General features: G+C 36.2%; 1 protein-coding gene across 12 annotated transcripts in view; it reads left to right on the forward strand.

Annotated features, from left to right (window-relative positions):
- UNC80 (unc-80 subunit of NALCN channel complex) overlaps window positions 1–23,635 on the forward strand; it is a 230,500-nt gene that overhangs the window by 103,570 nt on the left and 103,295 nt on the right. For 7 of the 12 annotated variants that reach the window (XM_036098772.2, XM_036098778.2, XM_036098773.2 and 4 more), the window contains exons 23-26: window positions 6,607–6,819; window positions 10,103–10,274; window positions 13,079–13,212; window positions 19,025–19,190. In XM_036098772.2, the coding sequence (XP_035954665.1) occupies window positions 6,607–6,819; window positions 10,103–10,274; window positions 13,079–13,212; window positions 19,025–19,190 (685 nt within the window). The remainder of the gene's footprint in view (window positions 1–6,606; window positions 6,820–10,102; window positions 10,275–13,078; window positions 13,213–19,024; window positions 19,191–23,635) is intronic. The other 5 variants (XM_036098776.2, XM_036098782.2, XM_036098779.2 and 2 more) reach the window with 1 other exon arrangement.

The following is a 23,635-nucleotide window of genomic DNA, read 5'->3' on the forward strand; positions in this document are numbered from 1 at the left end:
ATTATTTTTGTTGATTTTCAGGAAAGTTATTTTTAAATTTACCCAAAAGCTTAGCATATTCTCTGCTCACCATTCCTCCTTGCATCTCATACATTCCTCTAAGATCCATCCTTTTGAAGGAGACCTTTCAGAGGTTTCTTTAGTGATGATCAATTGGAAGTAGCTCTCTCAGCTACAATTCACTTAAAAATGTCTTTATTTTGGTCTCATTCTTGAAAGGTACTTTTGTTGGAATTATAATTATAGGCAAAGATTTTCTTTCTGTACTTCAAAGTATTATCCCATTCTCTTCTGGCTTAATTGACATTGTTTTATGTATAGGAATATATATAATATAATCTGCCCACCCTCCCCAATTGCTTTTAATATCTTCTCTTTACTTTTGATATTTTGCAGTTTCATGTAATTGGCATATTACATCTGTTCTGAAAATGTTTCTATTTTCTCTTCCAAGATTATATCTTTCACATTTTATCTAATCTTTATTTTTATAAGTTGAAAAGGTTTATGATAGGTCTTATCAGTTTATTCTCTGGTTTTGACAACTTCTTTCATATATTTTATTTCTTTGTTTCTTTCAGTCTATATCCTGAATAAGTTTCTGAGATATCTCTTCCATTTCACTTTGTCTCTTCAACTTTGTCTAATCCCACAGTTCTTAACCACGAGTAATTTTGTCCACCGAGGGACATTTGACAATGTCTGGAGGAATTTTTCATTATCACAACCTGATGATTGCTACTAGAATCTCCTGAGTAGATACCAGAAATGCTGATAAGCATCTCATAATGCATAGTGTACTCTTCATAAAATAAGGAATTATCTGGCCCAAATGGTCAATAGTGCTGAAGTTGGAGAAAACGTGATCTAATCTGTGTTTTAATCTATACACTGAGTTTGAAATTTCAAGTGCTACTTTTTATTTGTAGAAGTTTTATTTGATTCTTGTTTTAAAAGTGCCTGGTCAACTTTGATAACCTAATTCTTCATCATACTTATATCAGTCATACAATACCCACATTAATCTTTAAATGTATTCAATATACTATAATTCCAATAATTGCTGTCTTTGTGGGTTTGATTCTACACTTTGTTTCTTCTCTTACTCGTGGTGGATTTTTTAAATGTATTTTTTATGTGAACTTAACTTCTTGGAACTTCATCAGTAGGAATTCCTTAAGACCTGTGTTAAAAGCAGTTATTTAGTGGACCACAATATCATCATCATCTGTGAGCATGTTTGAAATGCACATTTTCAGACCCTCAACAGATCTACTGAATCAGAATCTCTGGAATGAGAATAAAAAACAATCCATTTTTTTCTATATTCCCAAGTGACTCTAATGCACACTTAAGTTTGAAGATTTGAGAAGTACTGATTTAAAGTATTCCTCCAGAAAGGATTTCCTTTCTCAGGCATCTGGAAACACCACCAACCTAAGACCATTTTTAAACTCTTTTTGGTGGTCAAGGAGCATAGAAATAGTGCCCGTTCTAGTCCAAAATTATACAAGATTGTGGGATTTTGACTAAGAGTTCTCATAAAAGAATCTTTTTTTTTTTTTTTTTTCTGTTTTACCCAGAGCCAAACCTAGTCAGGCAAGCTTACTTCTGTGGGGTAGATCTTTTTCCTATTCATCCACTGAAGGTGACTCCCACCTGGGATCTGGACTTTACATAGAGGTAAATGAACTGACCTCCTGCTCTGCTTGGGCCCAAACATTTAACTCATGGCCCATTGAAAACCCAACGCCTCTCCATAGGCGATAGAAACCCTCAGGGTAATTATTCCTATGCTAGCTCGCACCTGTCTCTCTTCTCCACCCAGAATTACACTTTCTTGTAGTTTCTACTATCCAATAGTCTATTATCTCATGTTAGAAACAAAAGCAAAAGCAAGATGAAGAAATTAGGGGATATTTTATCCAGTATATTTAGATGTCTAAACCAAAGTAAGTTTGTTTTTACACCTAATCCATCATATTGTCAGAAGCAGAGGACTTCATTTGGTTTTCATAATACTTACCCAAAATATTAGTGTGATCTGAGTAACTGTTAAAATGGCAAGCCATCTAGACCATGTACTAAAAAAAAATGCCTACCTCTAGCCTGACAACTGAATGATTTCAGTTGCCCGCAGCTACTGTGGAAATGAGCAAGGGCAGAGGCAGCCGGTCCATTACTTAATGATCTCAGCCAGGCAGAGAATTCAATACAGACTAAGTAATAAATACTGACTCACAAGCACATGCCCTCTAGCAAACGAGCTTCCAATGCACACTAAGACCCACAATAACTACCTAGTCCCACTGGTTTTAAATAAGTAGGTATCTTGCACCAGCAAGAGCTTTATATTTTATTGTAAGGCAATAAAAATATTATGTAATTCCCCAGGGGCCAACATAAAATATTCAGTCTTTTAAAACAGTTAATTCCTGTACAGTGTTTTTATATGAGTTTTCAGAATCGGGACTTCTTCTCACATAATAAGTTTAGATATAGTCCTTCAGGGATAGGTATGTATTGCAATTATAACCTTCAATTAACCATCGTATCTTGGTAACAATATTTTCTAAGTCCCCAGGCAAGATAAAGCACAGCTGTTTGAATTAGTGTTCCAATTCTCTCCTTCACTTTCATAAAGGAAACATTCAATATACATAATGATCTGATAAAATGCAGGGAAAAGCGACAAAGGAAGTCAAGGAAAGGTAGCCAACACTTGAAGTTTTCTCATTGCAGAATGTTCGAGAAAACCATGCTGCGTAATGACATTCTTAGAACATTTTGTAACTTTAACTGAACAGCTCTGTAGTCATTGCAGAGAATATCTTATATAAGAGCAAACCACCTGAAACTGTTAGTATTCAACTATTTTTGACCTTCAAGCTTACAAATTCCATATGATTTAATCTAATATTTCAGGTCAATCTAATCTTCCCAGTTAAAATTGATTCTTGCTTGTCTGAAACTGTGAAGTTATGCCATAATTGAATTGAAGCCACTCCATGGCATTATGGAACATAAAAAGGTAATATAACAGACATGCAAATAAGAAAGAAATTTACATATGCCTACTTTTCTTTCAGGACCACCAGTAAAAATTCTCTGTGGTATACCAATGGTATCAAATTTTGTTTAGATGTTCGCTTTTGACTATGCTCTGATACTCTGTGGTTCTTTTCATCCATGCAGCGTTCTTCTGATTCATTTTTCTCCATTTGTGCTGTTTTTCTCTGTGATGTGAATCCATCCTTATCCATTCTGTCATGTCTCCATTTTTTGCTGCTTCTTCAGATTGTGCTGAGCTATAAGAGGTAAGCTCCATCAAAAGAGGAAAAATTGACTCTTCTTTATGTCCAGGAGGAATCTGTTGTCCAAGGTATTTGATAACCCTGCCCCTAAAAATCAATACTTTCTAAACTACACTTTGAGAGGAATTTATAAGGGAAAAAATTCCCCATAGCCACATCTACACTAGAATGCCTCAAATGCTCTTTCATACACAGTGTGATGTCAGTACTTACTGCTAAGTGTCTTCTACCAATATGCACAGTAGAGTCCTTAGCTTTGTAGAGTCCTCAACAACTCCCTCAATTGTCTGTACAGTAATATATACTATAATACCCCCAGAAAGTGCTAGTATTCAGTGCCATCTTGACTATAGGGTTTCAAGCCTGTTTTCATCTACTAGGTTCATGAGGATTATAATTAAAAGGCAATATTTGAGTTACTCTATGTCCTCATCCCTTAATGCAGAGAGCGACATTTCCAAAAGTTACCTGGTTTTACAATTTACAATTTTACAATGGATCAAATTCATCAGATAATAATCACCTCTCCCTTTAAGATTGTGCTGCCTAGTTAATGGGAATTATTTTCATATTGATCTCAATTCCATTTTCAAACTTTAGGATTTCCTAGGGCTGATAACTGGTGTAATATCAGAGTTTTATTATAACTCATTTTTGAGAGCAGAAAATCATAATTGCTTCATTCAAAATGCCCTGAGCTGCTTAAGCAAATAAAACCATTTTTTTTCTGAAGAAGGCAAGCCAATCTACATGGGAAAACTCACAAAGCACAATTTGGATTTCTCATTCATCTATTGTTAACCTTCTCAGTGTCATCTAAAGTTAATGACAATAAAAAGATCCTCTGCCCCATACATTTGAGTGGGTTAAATTTCGCCCTTGGTAATCCTGTAGGAGCCAGGGTCTATGACATAACGCTACCTCAGCAGTAATCCTGCCATTAAGCAATTAATCCCATTGCTTTATATTGGGAATGTGTCAAAATGTGTTGGGCTAAGAATAAATTCACGTTTCTCACCTTGCCCTCCAGACTGCCATATGTTTTCAGAGACAGATGTTCAAGCCTTTTCCAGACACAGATTAGCATATCTGAGATGTTTAATTAAATAAATATTTAATACAAGAAAAGAGTGTAGATATTTAATCTGTATGTTATGGTACCACAATATTGATAGGTTTGATGCAGAAAGTCATTTGACCCTCTGCAATCTCAAGTCTTTCTATTCCCATGACCTGCTACCAAATCTTAGCACCAATGCAGTAGATGATAGATTCTCATCATTAGTGTCCATTTTTTATTAATGATAGGTTCTCACCATTAGTGTTCATCTTGTATTCTGCCTTTTCACATAGGTTAACTTTGTACGTAGTAGCAATATGTCATATGCTTTGTGAAATTAAGTTCCTACATAAATATATTTCTTATTGGAATTCTTGATGGCTTCTTCTAAGCTGTGGACAATGAGAAAATGCTTAAAGGGCTAACTCACTTGAATCATTAAATGTGCTTGAGATACCGTGGTACTCAAAGTATGAAGTAACCAACTCTGCCTAAGAGGAAAGAAATTAAGGAAGGCTTCTTAGAGGAGGTATTTTATTCTTAAAAGTGGGAATTTGCCAGATGGAAAAGGGGCTTAACAACTCCGCAAATGATGGAAACAACATATGAAAATGTGTAAGATGTCATATTTGAGTGACTGTAACCAGTTTGATGTAGTTAGATCATAAAGTACTTGATAGAGGGATAGAAAGGGAGATGAACCAGATAACAAAGGTTGAGTTTCTTTATTCATGTTATTGTTGAGGTGGATGGAGCCTATAATAAATTTTAAATAGGAAAATGATGTGATCATATATCTGTTTTAGAGAATAACATTACATGACATTAATGTCCCATTTTTAAACAATGACTTTCTACAGGCCTTCTAGAGATCATCTTTTGCCAAGATTTAGATGTACATAAATTAAGGCAGTGCAGATACTGAAGAGGAACTGACATAGATTTGGGCATTAGAGAGACCTGGTATTGAATCCTGTGGTCACCTCTTCCCAGCTGTATGATGGTAGAAAAATTATACCTCATTTTAAAAACATTGAAATGAAGATATTCTTTCTAGACCAGAGGTTTGTTATTATAATTAAGAATTACAACTCATAAAAACTAATTGGCATGTAATTGATATTCTTCATATATTAGCCCCTATTTTAACATCGTGGATCAAGGCATTGTTAAGAACATTATGGTTTAAAATGATGGAAAGTGTTTCAATTTGAAAACCTGTGGTTACTAATCAACTTATGGTTATTAGGTAACTCTGAGGTGATGCCTAATATTGTGATGTATTTTTTTTTAACTGGCACAAGTTAAAATACACATTAATTGTTGATGTGTGTATTTCTTTGTGACCTGTTGACCTTCTAGGGAAACTTCATGCTCCTTCCCTTATTTATTTACTTATTTAGCTTGTAAAGATTTCAGTAGGTAGCATATACTTACTAGTTTCTGGGTATCAACTTAAGGTTGTTTCTTCTTTTATTTTTTTTCAAATACATCTTGACATGACAGGATGGAACCAAATTTTTATTTTTCTGAAGAAATGCTCTGTTTTTCATTTATCAATTAAATCATTTCCTCTTTGTCGAACATTTTCAATTGAGACCATGCCTATTTAAGCAGAATTTGATCTGTTATTCATGACAAAGTCAGGAGAAAAAAGACTAACTCAACAAAATCTAATAAGCACTTCCTTTTCTTACTAGCCAAAATGTGCAGAAACAATCGAAACAGAAACAGTACTTCTTTGGAGCATGTGGATAGTCATAAATAACAGATTATTGTTGGAAAAAAATCACTCTTGACTCCCTTGATTAACATAAGACTGGTTCTAGAAATTGAATATTTGTTTGCTTCAGGTTAAAATTTTAGGTTTAACAAAAGGTTCATGTTGAAAAATTCCTTTGAAAATTATCTCGCACTCACATTCAAATCCCAGCTGCCTCTTAACTATGCAAAAAGAGAGTCATGAAATTACTTGAGATTCTTCAAAAGGGGAAAACTAAACACAGAAATCTACTTAAAATGTCTAATTCTTCAGTATCCCAATTTGTCTTCAAGGATTCATTTTCCAGAATTCCCACTACCATTAACCATGATAATACTACCTTGGGAAATATGGCTAACCTAAATCAAGATATGGAGAGTAAAAGAACTAAGAGTACATAGTAATTCCCGTGAAGGTCAGCCTATTGTTCATTAATCCCACATCATTCTTTCCTTGACAACCGTCCTCAGGAAGCTCCTGTGGTAGCCAGAGCAGCTCTGTTCCTGGAATGTGCCCGGTTTGTTCACCGCTGTAACCGTGGCAACTGGCCAGAGTGGATGAAAGGGCATCACGTGAATATCACCAAGAAAGGCCTTTCAAGGGGCCGCTCCCCCATCGTGGGCAACAAACGGAACCAGAAGCTGCAGTGGAATGCTGCCAAGCTCTTCTACCAATGGGGAGACGTGAGCTTTTGATTTTCTTACATAAAAATTGGGGTGCTTGAGTGAAGTGAAGAAGGTCGTGTTTATGTTTGTTTGGGAGACAATTTATTAAGTGTCTGTTATGTACCAGGCACTGAACAAAACATCTTAGGGGAAAATAAACTTTAATTCATTTAATCTTCCCAATAAATTTATAAAGTTAGACATTATCTCCTCTGTCTCCTTCCTTGGTCCTCTGTCTCCTCCCCCTTTATAAATGTACACATTCCCAGAATTTGTTATAATTTATTTTCTGCATAACCTCCCCCAGGACTACATTTATTCCTGTGTTTTCAACTGTAACCTCTATGCGAGTGGCACAGACTTCTCTATCCATAGCACCATTCAGATTCCAGGCCAACATTGCCAAATGCACTCCAGAGGCATTCACTTAATACCCTGAAACACAATCTGACCAAAGTAAAACTCTTCTTCCCATATAAATACACCTCCATCTGCAAACCTTCCTGAACTCTCTATTTTTATAAATGGTACCACCATTATCTAAGATGGCAGCCTTTGAACATATTCCAACCTCCCTTCCCTTACTGATGCCACCTCTTCCATGCCACCAAGGTCCTGTTAGGTCACATCTTCATTCCTTCTCATCTGGATGACTAAGATAGTTTCCTATTTGGTCTTCTTCCCACAGTCTCCCCTCATCTGACCCATCCTACACACTGTCAATAAAATGATCTCCATATGGCAGAGCCCATTTAAAAGCAGAACATTCATCCTTATCTCCTGGCTTCCAGACTTGCCCCCTCTAATTCATTCTCCAAGCTGCTCTCACAGTGATTAGGCTAAAATGCAAATCAGATGGTGTTTCTTACCCACTTAGAATGCTTCAGTGGCCCTCCTTTTCCCTTGGGATAAAACCCAAATTGCTTAGTCTGGCATCACTGCTCTCTCTTAGTATTCAAACCATACCAAGATTATGGATGATGAAGTCAAATGAGCTAATATAGCTAAAAGACCATTTATCTCAATCCTTTCTGTCTAAGAGGTATTCAATGATAATAAGTTATTACATTCATTTTTGAAAGGATACATGGTTTGTGCATTTCTACGCAGTTAACACAGAGTCTCTCGAATGAGTAAGGGTTTTCCCCCACTCACACATTACCCTTCATCCTTCTTTAGAATACAAAATGAAGTTCGGCTTCAAGAACTATGGGATCTAGTCCCAGTCTACCTTGCCAGCCTTCCTGCACATGATTTCCTCTCACAAAAGCGTGCTTCAACCATGTGGTTTACTTGTCAGTCTCTGAACACATCAGTGCACTTCCTTGATGGATCTTTTGGAACTCTCCATCTGGAGTATCCGCTCCTCCCCTTCCCCATTAGCCAAAACACCAGTCCTTCAAAATCTACAGCAAAGAGACACTCTATGACTCTCTGACTGAATCGAATCTGTCCATCTTCTGAACTATTTAAAGTGCTTTTTGTCTCTTTCGACATTTAATGTGTTATTCTGATGTGTTGTTGCCTCCCCAGGAGCCTGTAAGCTCCTTGAGGGGAAGAGCAAAAAAACAGACACCCTGTATTTGAACCCCAGACCACAGCTTGCTTAGCCACCTTGAGCAAGACTGTCAACCTCTCTAATCTTCCCAGTTGCCAAACAGTGATCCTTCTAAACGAAGGTTTAAAATCTACTAGGGCACATGAAGCAAAGATACTGACATACTGTAACAATTTATTCAACTCTGTTTTATTTAATACCTAACAAATAACCTCACTTAATAAATATTTGATGAAGAAGAAAAGAACTAACCTATCCTCGAGGCATTTTTTAAGCCTTGGAAGAGACATAGAGCTCTAAATTATTATTTAGACATTTAGTATTACCCCAGACAAGTTCATTTTCTGAGCAAACCCTTTAAGCTTTATGAACTGTGGATTTAATGTAAATTGCTTAGTGTCAACATCCTGGAATGATCGATGCAGATTTTTTTTTCCCCTTTGAATCTCACTATTAAGTTTGTTGGCTCCACTCCAGACTCATAATTGCATGTCTCCTTCTTTAGAGAAGATCTCCAAAATAGTAGCATCAGGACAAGGCTTTTTATTGAGGTAGTAGTTTTTGTTTTTATGTTTTGTTTCATTTGTTTAAAACTTCTCAAGGTAGTGACTGAACTTTTAGGAAGTTGTGATACCTTTTTTACACTGCTTTCTTTCTCATTGATAGAGTTTTTGTTACTTGTCTCTTAATTCCAGAGTTTAAGGAGACCTTTTTGCTTCCAGATAGCCAAGACATTCAAACAATTTGTGTTTTTATTTGAAGATATATCCTTGTCAGTTTCCAGTAGAAAGTCTAATTTCATGCATGCCCAGAATCCAGCAACTTCTCTAAATATTTGAAAGAAGTAATACAGGAAGGAAGAATAAAATTAGCTGGAATGCACAGAGAAACCAAGCTGTCAAACCCCAAGTTCAGTGCTCATTTTAGCTTTTGACTCTCCTTCCTAAGCACGTGTCTCTTCTTGTCTTGCACACAGTATATAATTGGAAAATAAAAAGAATTAGAAAGAGGTGGCATATTTTGTATCTTTATGGAAAATTCCTTTTGGTAAATCAGACAATAGTGCATGATGATTCAGAACAGACAGCAGGTATTAGTTCTATGTTGATGTTGGATACTCTACCAAAAAAATAGTTAGTATTTCTTACTAGTTCATAGGGTATCATGGAGTGAGGGACAAAGTCTATAAAAAAGCCATTAATTGTGTACATAATGGCAGATATAAATAAAACTGCTGTACTAGAATTCATGCCAACCTCCAACTCATTAGCATGGCAGTGACATTCTCATAAAATAGCATAATCAGAAGCACTTGCAGGAACTGTGAATTCTTGGTTTTTTTTTACTACAACAAAATCCTCCATTAAAAACAACTGCATACTCCCTTATAGGAGACCTATAAAATAAATGACCTTCAAGTAAGTGGAAATATTTTCAGAAAAAAATTTGTATGAGAACACATAGGTATTGTTTCGGTTCCTACACGTCTTCAAATGACCTTGGAGATAGTGTCAATGCCATCCACCTCTGGGTTTCCACATAGGGAAACGTGGTGGCAACACCACCATGGCGCATAGAGGAGGCTTCTGCTCTACGTTTCGGTATCAGTCTCTTGGTTTCATGTGCCCTAGTAGTTTATACATACCTTCCCATTAACAGTTGCTTGTGACCTCTATAATGTGAGAGCCTATTTTACAGTCTGACATACTTTGTGCTGTTTCGCTCTTTTTCTCCCCATGGTAGGCGATTGGAGTCCGATTGAATGAGCTGTGCCACGGGGAAAGTGAGAGCCCCGCCAACCTGCTGGGTCTCATTTATGATGAGGAGACCAAGAGGAGACTGAGAAAGGAGGATGAGGAAGAAGACTTTTTAGATGACAGTAAGGAGACTCCCTTTACTACAAGAACCCCTGCTTGTAAGAATCTCTGCTTTAGGAGCACTTAATATTTCTCTTTCCTCTTTCACATTCTTACCACCTTCTCATGTCTCCCCACTGCACCTTTTCCCCTATTCCCTGTGCATGGATGTAACGCATGTGCATAAAGCCACACAAAGAGAGGGTGAGAACCAGAAAGAGAAGACTATAGACAGAGACAAGGAGTTGCAGGCAATATGGAGCATCCGTTGCCTTGTAGTCTATGACTCTTACTATTATACAAAAATTAGTTTTAGGCTTTTCTGAGAAAATATAGCAGTAAATTACTGACCCAGTAGAGGTTTAATCAGGTTTTACATTTTGTTGTTGCTCTTGGAGATTAAAAAAAAATAGACCGAATAGAATTGAACATGAAATGCTTCCCAGATCATTAAAGTAGTGGATTCCTTAGAATAATTACTAACATGTATTTAACATGAATATGAAATATTAAATAATTGAGATGGTTAGACTGTGAATGTCTGCTATACTGTACTTATTTGTTAAAATTAGAAGCGAGTTCCACCATAGAAGAGTAGAGACAAAGAGATTCCTGTACATTCCTCTTAAACACCATTTTGTGCACACATGTGTTCTACACCATACAAGCTTGTTGTGTATGTGTATCACTGCCTTTTATGGGCCATACAATTCCTAAATGGTAATGGAATTAGTAACATTATCTGATGAAGACAGTGACGCCTCTTCCTCTTGACTTTCCCTAGTGATTTGAAATTCAAATTCCCTGATTATGTTAAAGACTGTTCTTAGTTAAGTGATGCCAAGCCTACTTCATCTTTCTAGCCATGAAATGTAAAAGGATGACTAGGGTGTAACAGTGTGCATAATTAAATAACAATCAAAGAAAACTTATTGCCTTTTTTTTCCACTTTTATACCAAGGATTTTTTTTTGCAATCTTTTTTCATCTTTTTACCCTTTCTCAGCTTTTATCACATCGGAGCCAATTTTCTTGACTTAGCTGTTGACAAAACACCAAATTCTGACATCAGTCTTTCAGCCTACCAGTGAACATTGGCCTCCAAAGATTCCCTCAAGTTCACAAGAGTCTAGACTATCCTAGAATGCTTCTGAATTGTAGAATGGAGAACGGAATTGGGTCTAACCCTTAGGACCACTTGAGGACTATCCAGCAAACAAAGAACCTAGTGAAGGCCTATCAGAAGCCATCCCCAACTGCCCTGGATCTCCTAGGGGTCCTTCAGAACAGAGAGGAGCTAAAGCAACATTAGATGGATGCATCCTCACAGGCCAAAATGAACTTTAATCTCCATGAGACCACATAAGTATCTTTTACCGTATGTTATGCCTGGTACTTAGGCTTTTTGATGAGAGCATGTAGGACTCAATTCTTGTTCATTTTGACAGAATATTTCAGATGATAGTTACAGAGTGCCTGGACTAAGACCAAGTTCAGTGTTTACAGGATTAACAAGAAGAATCTGGATGATAACCTCAGGACAGATCCACAAGTTTATACTGAATATTTAGTGTTAGATTATTATTTAAAAACTATTGCACATCCAGACAATTTCTAGAGTTATGTAGTCTCCATTGAATATAAGATTGGAATGTCTGGCTTATTTCCACTTTCTTGTCAGTACATAACTCATCTTGCATTTAAAATATAATTATGCCTCAAGAAAGTATCAGTCTAGAAATTCTAGAGGAGTTTGTCTCTTCAGTTCTTAATAAGAGGCAATGTCCCTATCCACATATTATCTCTGGAGAAAAAATAATGGTTTTCATGAGGAAGTGATAATCAGATATCTTCAGAAAGAACATAATTTCCACCCACTCTCAGTATAAGCCATGATATATATATACATATATATGTATATATATATCCTATTCAATTAAGAAAGCCTAATACACAGGAAATATTTTGGAAATATGTTTAGGAATGTTGATATGTAATGATATTGTGATTGCTTGATGCCTTGATTCAAAATAGATAAGTATTTTCTTTCTCTTATGAGAGGCAGAACTCAACATTGCTTTGGTCTTCTTTTCTGAACACTGATAAATTTTCGGCAGGATTAGTGATGACATATATCTGAGAACTAATCCTAAGAATTTTAAAAGTCTCTGGTGTCACCTTGACCATTATATGTCATTATCTGACTTTAGAGCAAAATCTGGGTCTATGATGGAGGCAGCATTTTACTCATTCAAAGGCTGGTATTCTTCAGAGCAAAGGAGAGTATTTGCCTACTTCTAGTGTAACTATGCTTTAATATGATAGGCTAACTTGTATAAAGTGTATGAAAGAAGTGATCAAGTATGCCTTGTTTATGTTGCAGAAACACTTCTGGGCTAGTGGAAGCAACATCACTGCCCTCAAGATAGATATCTCTCATAAAATGAGCTGGCAAGATTTTTGTAGTGCCAAAACTAGTTCACCGCCCTGTACATAGTCTAAATCTGATTAAATTAGCAGTGTGAAATCTTGCAAGACTGCTTTCCATTTCTGTTTTTGTTAAAAGGCTTTCTAGCTTAGTGGGCTGTGTTTTTTTACTCTATGAGCCTTAAGGAAAATAATTTAGTCCTTACTGACTGATATTTTAATACTAAGGAACTCACTATTGAGTTACAAAATGGAGGAAGAGAGGGGTACAAGTAATGCACAGATTACGCTAAAGGGAATAGGTCAATTGAACATGAATAGGTAACATTCTCATATACAATTTCATTTTGGACATGTGTAGCTTTGTCCATCAAACCGTGCCTCTCTGTATTTTTTATTGGTTTGTTTCTTTATGAAGGAACTCTTTCATTCTGTAGGTACTGTGAACCCCTCTAAATGTGGCTGCCCCTTTGCCTTGAAGATGGCAGCGTGTCAACTTCTCCTGGAGATCACTACCTTCCTGCGAGAAACCTTTTCTTGCCTGCCCAGACCACGCACTGAGCCTCTGGTGGTAAGTAAAGCATGGGTGTTAATAATCTGGCTACTCAGAAAGGCCAGACATGTGGCTAGGTTTTGAGTATCCACAGTTTCCTCAAATGCCCAATGGCCAAATGTATCATAACTTAAAAAATTCAACCAAGGGATCTTCATATATAAAATCTCTTTTTTCTATTACAAACAATAATAACTCTGAAGCTGACCTTGAAATTACTGAAGATAGCACCACTGGGTAAAACATTGGATCGATCACTGTCAGTCATGCTAGGAATGTCTAAGAGCCTTTTGACCAAGAAGAGATCTTAGGGATTGCCATCTGGAAGACACAGAGTCCATGGAAATGAAAAGTGTGCTCCAAATTGGAATTGTGAGCAGGCTTGTAAAGGTGAAAACCATAAGATTATATAACTTGTTTGAAAAGAATTATGACTGGTGCTGGCAGAGTTTAAACTATCTAATACAGGATTGGCTATTTAGCTAACAGGTGTTACATGATCTCTATTTTAATCCAAAGTAGAAGGATGTGTTCCAGAAGGCGGTGGAATTGCAGTCGACAAGTGGCAATTGACAAAAGTAAAAACTTCATGGTGTTCTGAGAAGTGAAACAGGAGACATACATAGGCCCTACTTCCTCAGTATCCTTTGGTCTCTATTTTGAGTGACTCTCTTAGCAATGCTTACTTCCTTGTGAATCTTCTCTCATAAGCCCTTAGGTTCCTTTACTCTGCAAACTATGAGGAGTTTTACCAGCAGCATATTTTAGAAATTACTGACAGAATTTTTTTGTCATAAAAATTTAACAGCTCATAAATCCATATAGAAATGTGCTTCCAATGAATTCTCTCATTTAAGTTATGGGCAAAAAGACTTGCTTAAGAACTTAGCATGTAAACATCTCTAAACATATATTTTTATTCCTGCCGTACTTCGTATGGATGCAAATAGGCAGAAGAAGACCACGCACGCATGCACACGACCACGCACGCATACTCCTGCACCATCAAGGCCTGATTTGTTTAGCAGAGTATACCAACGCTCTGCAAGGACCAGGCGTCTTCACAGAGTGTGTGGGATGGGCACACTTCAGAGCTGATTTTCCTTGGCCCATAGTCCTCTAATAGGCACCAAGTTTCCAGTGGTTCTTTCATTACAGGCACCATCCAGCCAGAGCTGAGAAACCAAATTCTTTTTATTTTCCATTTACACAGGACTTAGACTACTCTACCAGAAAAATTGTTACGCAATCTATGCGCCTCTATTTTCGCCAATTTTACAGTCCACCAGCTCTCCTGCTTTTTTAACCAGACTGGGCATGAACAAGGTCATACCCCAATCCCTGCGGGGAAACAGAAGAATCGGTGCATTATCCCTGAGCACTGCCTCTACCTCTGGTTTTCCAACGTCTGGAAGACCTGTTCTCTCACTCTCTAAAACGTAAAATGGATATTTTCAAGTTGGAAACATTTGTGGGTAAAATGTATGTTTTCAAGAGAAACATACTGGTATTTGGACTGTGAAACTACATTATTTGCTGTCAGAAAGGGAAGTTCCTCCTACTGCTCTTACTCCATTTTCCTATTAATCTGGACCTTTAATTTTCTGAATGTCACCTTTACTTTTTTATTGAGACTACTCTATACAATCAAATCAAGGCCAACATGTGTGTTTAAAATCAAGTGGGATGAAATATCTGATCTGTAAGACCTCTATTAGGGCTATTTTGTCAACATTCTAATTATACTGAAGCCTTCATAAAAGCATGGTGGCACATCTACTTTTCATTTTTTCAGATTTTTATTTGATCACCGTTCTGATCCATTGTGACTTAAAAAAAATAAAAGTCTTAAAGTTTTGTTCTCCTTTTCAATTCCATAAAGCTAGAGTTTAATTATCCTTTATTATTACAGTAAATTTCATTTAAAAAAAACAATCAAAACTTTTAAAAATTGCTATAGAACCAACTCGCAGTCTAGTGGAAAACAGCAAGAAATTAAGCTAAAACAGAGCCTTCAGTCATTCAGTCAAGGAGAAGGAAAGTGTTCACAACAGCATCACCTTTAACAAGGCCTTAGAGATCCTTCATTCATTACACTGGGATTTTTATTGTCCAGTGTAGGTATGCATTATGTTGGGATATGACCTTTATAAAATAAATGGGAAGCTTTTTCTCATTTTTAATCTAACTTTGCTTAATGGGGAAAAAAAAAACATATACACACATACCTTAAATTATATTCCAACCTACTATAAACAAACAGTGAGTTTAATAAAACTGTTTTACCAACACAGAAACTGTAAATGCTGCAATTGTTCTTTAAGAAATTATACTAAACAGTGAGTCTAACAGTTTAAGCATAAATACCATCAATATGAACTATTATGGTTTTAACAAAACACTTCCTGCAAGGTTATCTATAGATCTTGAAAACAAATTTTTTTTTAGCTCAGTAACATTTTTAATAAGTAAAAATAATAACTACCTAATGTACAAAATAATAAAAGTATAAGGTAGTAAAGCAATCATATTAGAAGCTACAGACATTCTAGAATCTGTGGCTTGAGGATGGAAGAAAATCAGGAACATAAACTTTCTATGAGAGAAAAAGTCTTTTCAACAGAAATTGCCTTAAGGCCCTTTCCAAAATGGATGAGATTTTCAGGTGAAATTTCTGTTTGAAAAAGTCCTAGTTATATCCAAAACGTGGAAGAGAAAGCAAAAGAACCGAAAGTACAATAATTTAAAAGTGAATTAGTTTCAAGTGCCTGGGTGGCTCAGTTGGTTAAGCGTCTGCCTTTGGCTCAGGTCATGATCCCAGAGTCCTGGGATCGAGCCCAGCACTGGGCTCCCTGCTCAGCGGGAAGCCTGCTTCTCCCTCTCCCACTCCCCCTGCTTGTGTTCCCTCTCTCGCTGTGTTTCTCTCTGTCAAATAAATAAATACAATCTTTAAAAAAAAAAAAAGTTAATTAATTTAACCACGGTTGTTTCTTGGATAGGGTTAGGAAATCCCAGGAGGCCACTCACTGGATTGGTTGGGGGATGGAGGTAAAAGAAAAGGCAAAATGACATCAAAAGGTTTTAAAAGTTGAAAAAAAAAATATTTTTATCAACTTAACAATTTTTTTCCCAGATCCCTAGATGCAACTTAAATAATGTGCTTTTTTTTTTTTTTTTTTTTAAAGAGCTTCTGGTAACATATTTATTCAATGTTTTCATAAACTATACTAATAAATAATGTCTTAAAAAAAGAAAAAGCATTTTTACAAGATTTATAATCTAAAATAACATAATAATCAAATCTTTTTCTAAATATTAACTTCCAAACTTGAAAACAATAAAGAAATAAGAGAGATAATTTTGTTTGTAAAACTGCTGGTCTATTCACATGTTTACCAACTGAATTAGTGAAACCAATAACCAATGGCCAAACAACATAAATTAAAACAAGTAATTCCCATCCAATGGATAGATGAGTCCACAATAATAAAGAAAAAAAAAACTGTAAGGAAGTCTGTTGTCTACATTCATTCATTAGAGAGAGCAACATATTGGATGCTTTGGTGCAAGATTGTGCTAGGGGCTGTACCAAATATGCTGATGGAATTTAACAAATCAGGTTATAAAAAAATATACTGCTGGATTCCAAATGTTCCTAAAGTTAAAAAATCAGAAGCAAAACAAAATTTACATATACCAAGACTAACTGATGAATATTTATTGGGAGTAAGACTATGAACAAAAGGTGGTGTGATAGTTAGAGGAGTGCGGGTGATACATAGATAAATATACTGAAACAGGAGAACCAACACATAAAAAATTATTTCCTGGTGTGAGATATAAGAGCAACCCTGAGAAGGAGGCAGAAGGGCCATGTTTGGCCAAAGAAGGGGCTGGAAAAACCTGAAGAATCTTTCTGGAAGAGGTCACATTTGAATATAGCTTTGAAAGAGAGCTGGGATTTTGACAAATGGATAAAAGAAGACATTGGAAGAGATAACGACTTTTGAGAATCAGAGTTGTTATGTTACTTTTTATCCCAAGTAAGAAATTTCTGTGACTAAGTTTGGCTAACAAAGTACAAAGTATATTAGGTTTTCTATTTTTTTCTAAAAGGGATTAATTTCAGGGAAACAGTTGTATTCCTAGAATACTTTTTGAAGTGCTAAATACATTCCATGTAGTTCCTTTATTTTTTGAGATGTGATCTAATTTTCTAGGTACCAAAGTATGACTTCTGTTCTTAATTAAAAGGAAAAGAAGAAACATCATGTAGAGCCTAAAGTTTCATTTATTAGGGGTGCCCGGGTGGCACCATTGGTTAAGTGTCAGACTCCTGGTTTGGGCTCAGGTCATGATCTTAGGGTTGTAAGATGGAGCCCCTCATCACTGCACTAAGTGCAGAACCTGCTTGGGATTCTTTCTCCCTCTCCCTCTGCCCTTCCTGCTCGTGTTCTCTCTCTCTCTCTATCCAATAAATAAATCTTTCTTTTAAAAAAGTTTCATTTATTAATAACAATTAAAAGCATAAAATTTCAATCTTGGTGCAAAATGGGCTTTTAAAAAATATTTTTGTTTTCCATATCTATATGAATCTGAGGACTTATGTCATATTTAGAAAAAAATGCTCTATAGAAATAAAATTAGCATTTTATATATTTTTCCTTTATCACGTCCTCCAAAAGTGTTTTACAGATTAACAGTTAAATATGATCTTCTGATTGGACAAATCTGCATTTACAGAATAGGTCAGTTTTCAGTTTCATCGACGAAATTCCAACTTTCCCTCCCAAGGCTTACATTAGGGTATGGGCTCACGCTGTTCATAAGCAGACAATCACGGAAACCCTCTTGTATTTCTGGAAGGGAGTGAGAAATTCCTCCAATGCCTGATCGTATTTTGAGCCTCTGGACCTCACATATGGAACTTCTTAAGTCTGAACTGCCTTTCTCCACTTGTTTGCTAAGCTACCTTTAAATCCTCACTACAAAACTCCAACATCACCTCTTTATTCATTTTCTATTTCTGCAGAAATTTAGCTGTTTAAAACAGCAAAAACATAGTATCTTACAATTCTAGAAATCAGGAGTCTGACAAGAGTTTCACTGGGCTAGAGTCAAGGTGTCAAGAAAGCTGTACTCCTTTCTGGGACACTAGAGAAGACTCTGTTGCCTTGCCTTTTTTCCGTCTTCTTGGGCAACCCACATTCCTTGGCTCATGGTCCTTTTTTCCATCTTCAAAGCAGAAAAGCTTTCTGCTTTTAAGGATTTGTGTGATTAGGCTGAGCCCACTTAGCTAATCCAGCATAATTTCCCATCTCTGGGTCTTTAAACTAAATCCACATGCACACAGTCCCTATTGCAATGTAAGGTAACATATTTACCTATTCCTAGGATGAGAGCATGGACCTCTTTGGGAGGGCGGCATTATTCTGCCTCCAAGTCTGATTTCTAAGTTCCTATTCTGTCTCTCAGTCATATTCAATGCATGATCGTTTAATAATTAAACAGATAAATGCCAAAGATGCAGTTTAAATTGTGAACAAAGAGTTAAAAGGTGAGGAAGATAATTCTAGATTTGAAACAAGGTGTGCGCTTTTCAAAGATAAAACGTAAGAAAAAGGGGAAAACTATGAGTTAGGGAAGATTTTGTTTCATTCAAGAAACATCTTTAATGGCCACAATCTGAAATTGGCATTAGAGAAAGAGGAATTTGGCTCTGTGCAAATTCAGTTGGGTGCAATTCAAAATGGAGGGAGGTTTGCCACAAGACCAATGCAGTGCTGAGGAAATGCCAGCATTCACGTACTCCTTCTCGCTGACATTGCAGGACCTGGAGAGCTGCAGACTTCGTTTGGATCCTGAGTTGGACCGGCACAGATATGAGAGGAAGATCAGCTTTGCTGGGGTCCTGGATGAAAATGAAGACTCCAAAGATTCCCTCCACAGTAGTAGCCACACCCTCAAATCAGATGCAGGGGCCGAGGAGAAGAAAGGTATTGAAAAGCAAGAATTCTTTTCATGTTTCAGTGTTTCTCACAGGATATTTGGCCTGGGGTCCACACTACAGAATTGTACACCCAAAGAAGTCCAAAACTGTTGTCTATGTACAGTACTGTGTCCACTTAACGAGGTAGGAAACCATGCTAGTTAGGAGCTGGACGCGACAGTCTGAGAAGTTTCAGGATGTAATTCCAGCTCAGCAATTCTCCACATCCCACTGATGCCATCGGTTACGTGTCAAATGAACCAGTATTTCGTGTGCCAGTAAGAAAGAAAAAATACTCCCCATTCAGCCCGTATGCAATACTTTCTTATCATCTAGTCTGTGTTTCATTCTTACTGAAAGAGGACTTTCAGACTTAATTAGATGCAGATTTTTATTATCGATACATATCATTCTTGTACAGCCAAAAAAAAAAGGAGGGGGGGAACGTATAAATAGAAGAAACTGGTTAAAGTTTTTCTAAACGATCTTCAATTCTGGGTTCAAATTTCTTAATCACTTTTCAACTCAGCATTGTCAGTGTCCATGTTTTTTTCTCTAGGATAATGTCCTCTGTGTCGTTAGACTGTTAGTACTACGTCATGTCTTAAATGAATCTGTAAAGAAGGAAAGCTGTTGGTGCTAGTTACGTAAGCCAGCATGCACCTGTGTGAAGCTAGCCTACCCTCGTACTCACTACCTGCTTCGAGAACGTTGCCAAACACATCTGACTTACCACCTCGCGCACTCCCTCACCCAACTACCGTTTGGCTCCTTGGAGCTGAAAGATACTGGCATCATCCTGTACATTTTGTTGCTGGTGCTTTAGATGCTCACATGGACAGAAGCAATAACAAATGTGTCACAACTGCTCCCTGGCACTAGTTATCCTAAGATGGCATCAATTGTAAGACAAATCTCAATTTCAGACGTGTTAAAATGTGAAAAAAACTACATCTTAAAATGGTGAGATATAACAACCAGTCGTATGACCTTGTCCAAGTTGCTTACCTTCTAAGCCACAGTTTTCTCCTCTTTCAAATTAGGTTAATGACAACTACGGCACTGTGATATTGAAAGCTTTCAATGAGACAATGCAAGCCAAGCATAAACACAGTACCTGGTACATAATTCGTATAGAATAAATAATTGTTATTTGTTTATATCATGAGCCTATAGACTAGAACCCATGTGGGAAATTCTGAAGATAAGCTAAAGATTACCAAGTTTTAAGTTGCTTTCGAGGGCTCTTTAAACTGTTAACATCTCTATCTGATTTTGCTAGTTCTTAAATTCCACTGCCCTTCAATATTTTTCTAATGAATTTTGATTAAAAGAACATCAGTACATTTGTTAAAAGAGTCAAAGATGATTTTATGCATTTATGTATTTTCTGGTATCCTATAGAAAATGACTCAGTTAATGTTGGATAACTGAAGGAATGAATGATTCCAGGAAGGAATAGCCCTAGATAGAGAAAAGATAAAATCTTTAAAATCTTCTAAGGAATGGAGGTACACTGGAAAAGTTTTTTAATATTTTAATGTCAGATTGTTGTCATGACATTTTAAAATGCAAATAATCATTCTATTGTATTGAATTCATGGCGAAACAAGAATTTATTAGCCAAGTCTTAGCAATTTCTGAGCATGAAGAAGTGTCAAGTCAATATTTTTACAACTATTACTTTTTCAGGTAATGTTAACTGCACATGATGAAAAACTTACATTTTTAAATATATCCCAAGGGGATTTATTTATTTATTTTTTTGCCTATTCAAAGTTTTTATGCTAATTATTGCTTAAAGTAGCTGAAGTAAAAATTCCTAATACGGACATGGTTAAACTTGACACAGAGTAAATCCTACATCATTTAAAAAAATAAAACATCAGATCAATTGTTAAGAACACTTTAATTTCATGATTATCATTTATGTAAATTTCCTTTGATGTTCAAAAACACAAATGCTTAGTATTTTTTCACCTCATAGAACACCTATGCTAATATATGAAAGTTGGTTAATAAATGAACAGAAAGCTGAAACTATAAATAAAGTGAGAACATATTCATAAAATGTCCTTTACTGGTAGCCAAAATCTGGAAGATTCCTCAATATTCCTTAATCCTTTGATAAGTTGATACCAGCTGCTAAAGCCAGGGGGACTCTGCTAAATTAGATTATTAAAATTTTATTTAAAATTTTATACCATCTGTTTGTATAAAAGCTAAAATTGTTGTTCTTGGAATAAACAACCTGAGGACAATTCAGATTCTACCAAGGAAAACAGATGTGAAATAATTCTTAAACTAAAAATATCTGCCTAAAATCCCCAAGCAAGGTCTGCCACATCATTTTACCCACATTCCAAAAACAAACTAAGACTGGTCTTCCAAAATACAGACACCAAGATGTGTCTGATTAGTCAAAAATCATCTACTGAGCACCTGCTATATGCCAGGCCAGGTTCCCAGAATACAGCAATGAACAGGAAGAAATATTTCCCACATATATTTTAGTTTTTATTAGCTAATAGTTCATGATAATGAATAACATCAAAGACTAGACTTTCAAGTAAAGACAAATGATATGAAGCAAAACAAACGAAGGTCAGAGAATTGGTAGTGACCTGGATGGGGAGAGAAGTAGTCAGAGAAGGACCCATAAGTGGCAGTGAGCAGAGACCTAGATGATGTGAAGGAGCCAGGCATGCAGAGTGCTGAGGGAGGAGTCTTCCAAGCAGACACAACAGTGAGAAGTTGGCTCTGATGCAGGAATGAATGTGGAACATTCGAAAAGGACAAAGAGACCAACGTGGTGGTTACAGAATGACTTGGAAGATCAGCAGGAAATGGGGTCAGATAGGTAGGCAAAGGGCAAATAAATAGGATCTGTAGATATGGTTAGAAATTTAATTCTGTGTAAGTGTGTCTGAGTGTCGTTGGCAGGTTTTGACCAGAAAGGTGATATAATATGTGTATTTATGCTTTATGTATTGAAAAGATGAGTCAAGCTGTGGGAGTGGGAGTAAGCAAGTGCATTGAGGCAGTTATATTAGTCCAGGGAATAAGTAATGGGGCTTTCAAAATCCTAGGAAATTTCGAAGCGTGGAGCTAGCAGGACTTGCTAATGGAGACAATGGGTGAGGTGAAAGAAAAGGGAAAAAGATGTTTTATCCAATTTAGATGTATTTGTTTCACTTTCGTATTCATGTTGTCATTGGAGGTAAAGGCTGACACTCAACGCTGTATGAGCTCAACTAATGGTTTTCAGGTACAAAATCAAATCTGAATTCTAACTGCTATGTCCTTTGTAAATAATCAATGCCATAATTCTTAAACACTGATTTTTAGCACTACAGGATATTTCCAATTATCTTTGGCAGTAGAATAGGTTCTCAAAATTGAATTTCTTTCAGGTCACATTAATTTGGGGTTACTTTCCCAAATTTGTATGGTAAAAGGTATCATGAAATCAGGCAAAGAATGCGATAGAGTGCCTCTGTGTAAAAAAAAAAAAAGAAAAAGAAAAAAGAAAAAAAAACCTCTCTAAACTTTTTTTCTACTTCCCAATCTATCTTGACATGAAATTGTATTAGTAGTCATTAAAAAATGATAATATTCTATTTCAGATGTATTTCAGGTGGGTCATTAAAGCCTCAATTAAACCTAAAAATAATACTGAAAAATGCAGCAGATGAATTTTGTGCTATAATTAAAATGGAGCATGATAGTCTATAGTCTTTGTGGAATTTGGCTGGCTGGGTTGCAAGAATTTCTATCCAGATGTAAAATTCTGTCCAGATGTGTTCGGGGAGGCCTTTGCCAGCTCAGTGGTGATGATTTTAATCTTTTTCAATCACAAGAGTAAATCAGAGATTAAGCATTGCACATTACTCAACAGGAATTCTTCTGGGCTCCTTTATATGGCATTGAAAGTATACGTTTAATTACCATCTTGTAGTGCTATACCATTTCTCATGGTCACATACTCACTTTCCTGTGAGTGAGCAACGCAAGACTAAAATGCAATCTTCCTGATTGGAACTTTTAAAAATATTAATATCCATGCCTTAAATAATTCATAAGAAATCTTGTTCCTGTAAGAAGAAAATCTTACAAAAATAATGGCCCCTTCTTGATAATGACTAAGCTCTGAAAACTTTCTTTATCCTGTCCTTATCAAATCATTGGGTGACAACAGCAAATCTCCAAAGGAAGAGGATGTAGGAGTGTAAATGACTATGGGAAATAAAGATGCTTTCGGTAAAAAAAAAAGAAAAGAAAAGAAAAGAAAAAAAAGTAGGTTTCAAGTTTAAACGTGTTTCTTTTACCCTTTTATTTTCCTCACTGATGACTGTTTTTTCCAGAACACTAAAGATGAATAATGCATGTTCTTCATGGTACATATAGACTGTAAGGTTGGCTCAGGGTGTTGCACCATTTGGACTCACATCC

The sequence above is a fragment of the Halichoerus grypus genome, chromosome 4 (genome assembly GCF_964656455.1).
Source record: "Halichoerus grypus chromosome 4, mHalGry1.hap1.1, whole genome shotgun sequence".
In the NCBI taxonomy this organism is placed as follows: Eukaryota; Metazoa; Chordata; class Mammalia; order Carnivora; family Phocidae; genus Halichoerus; species Halichoerus grypus.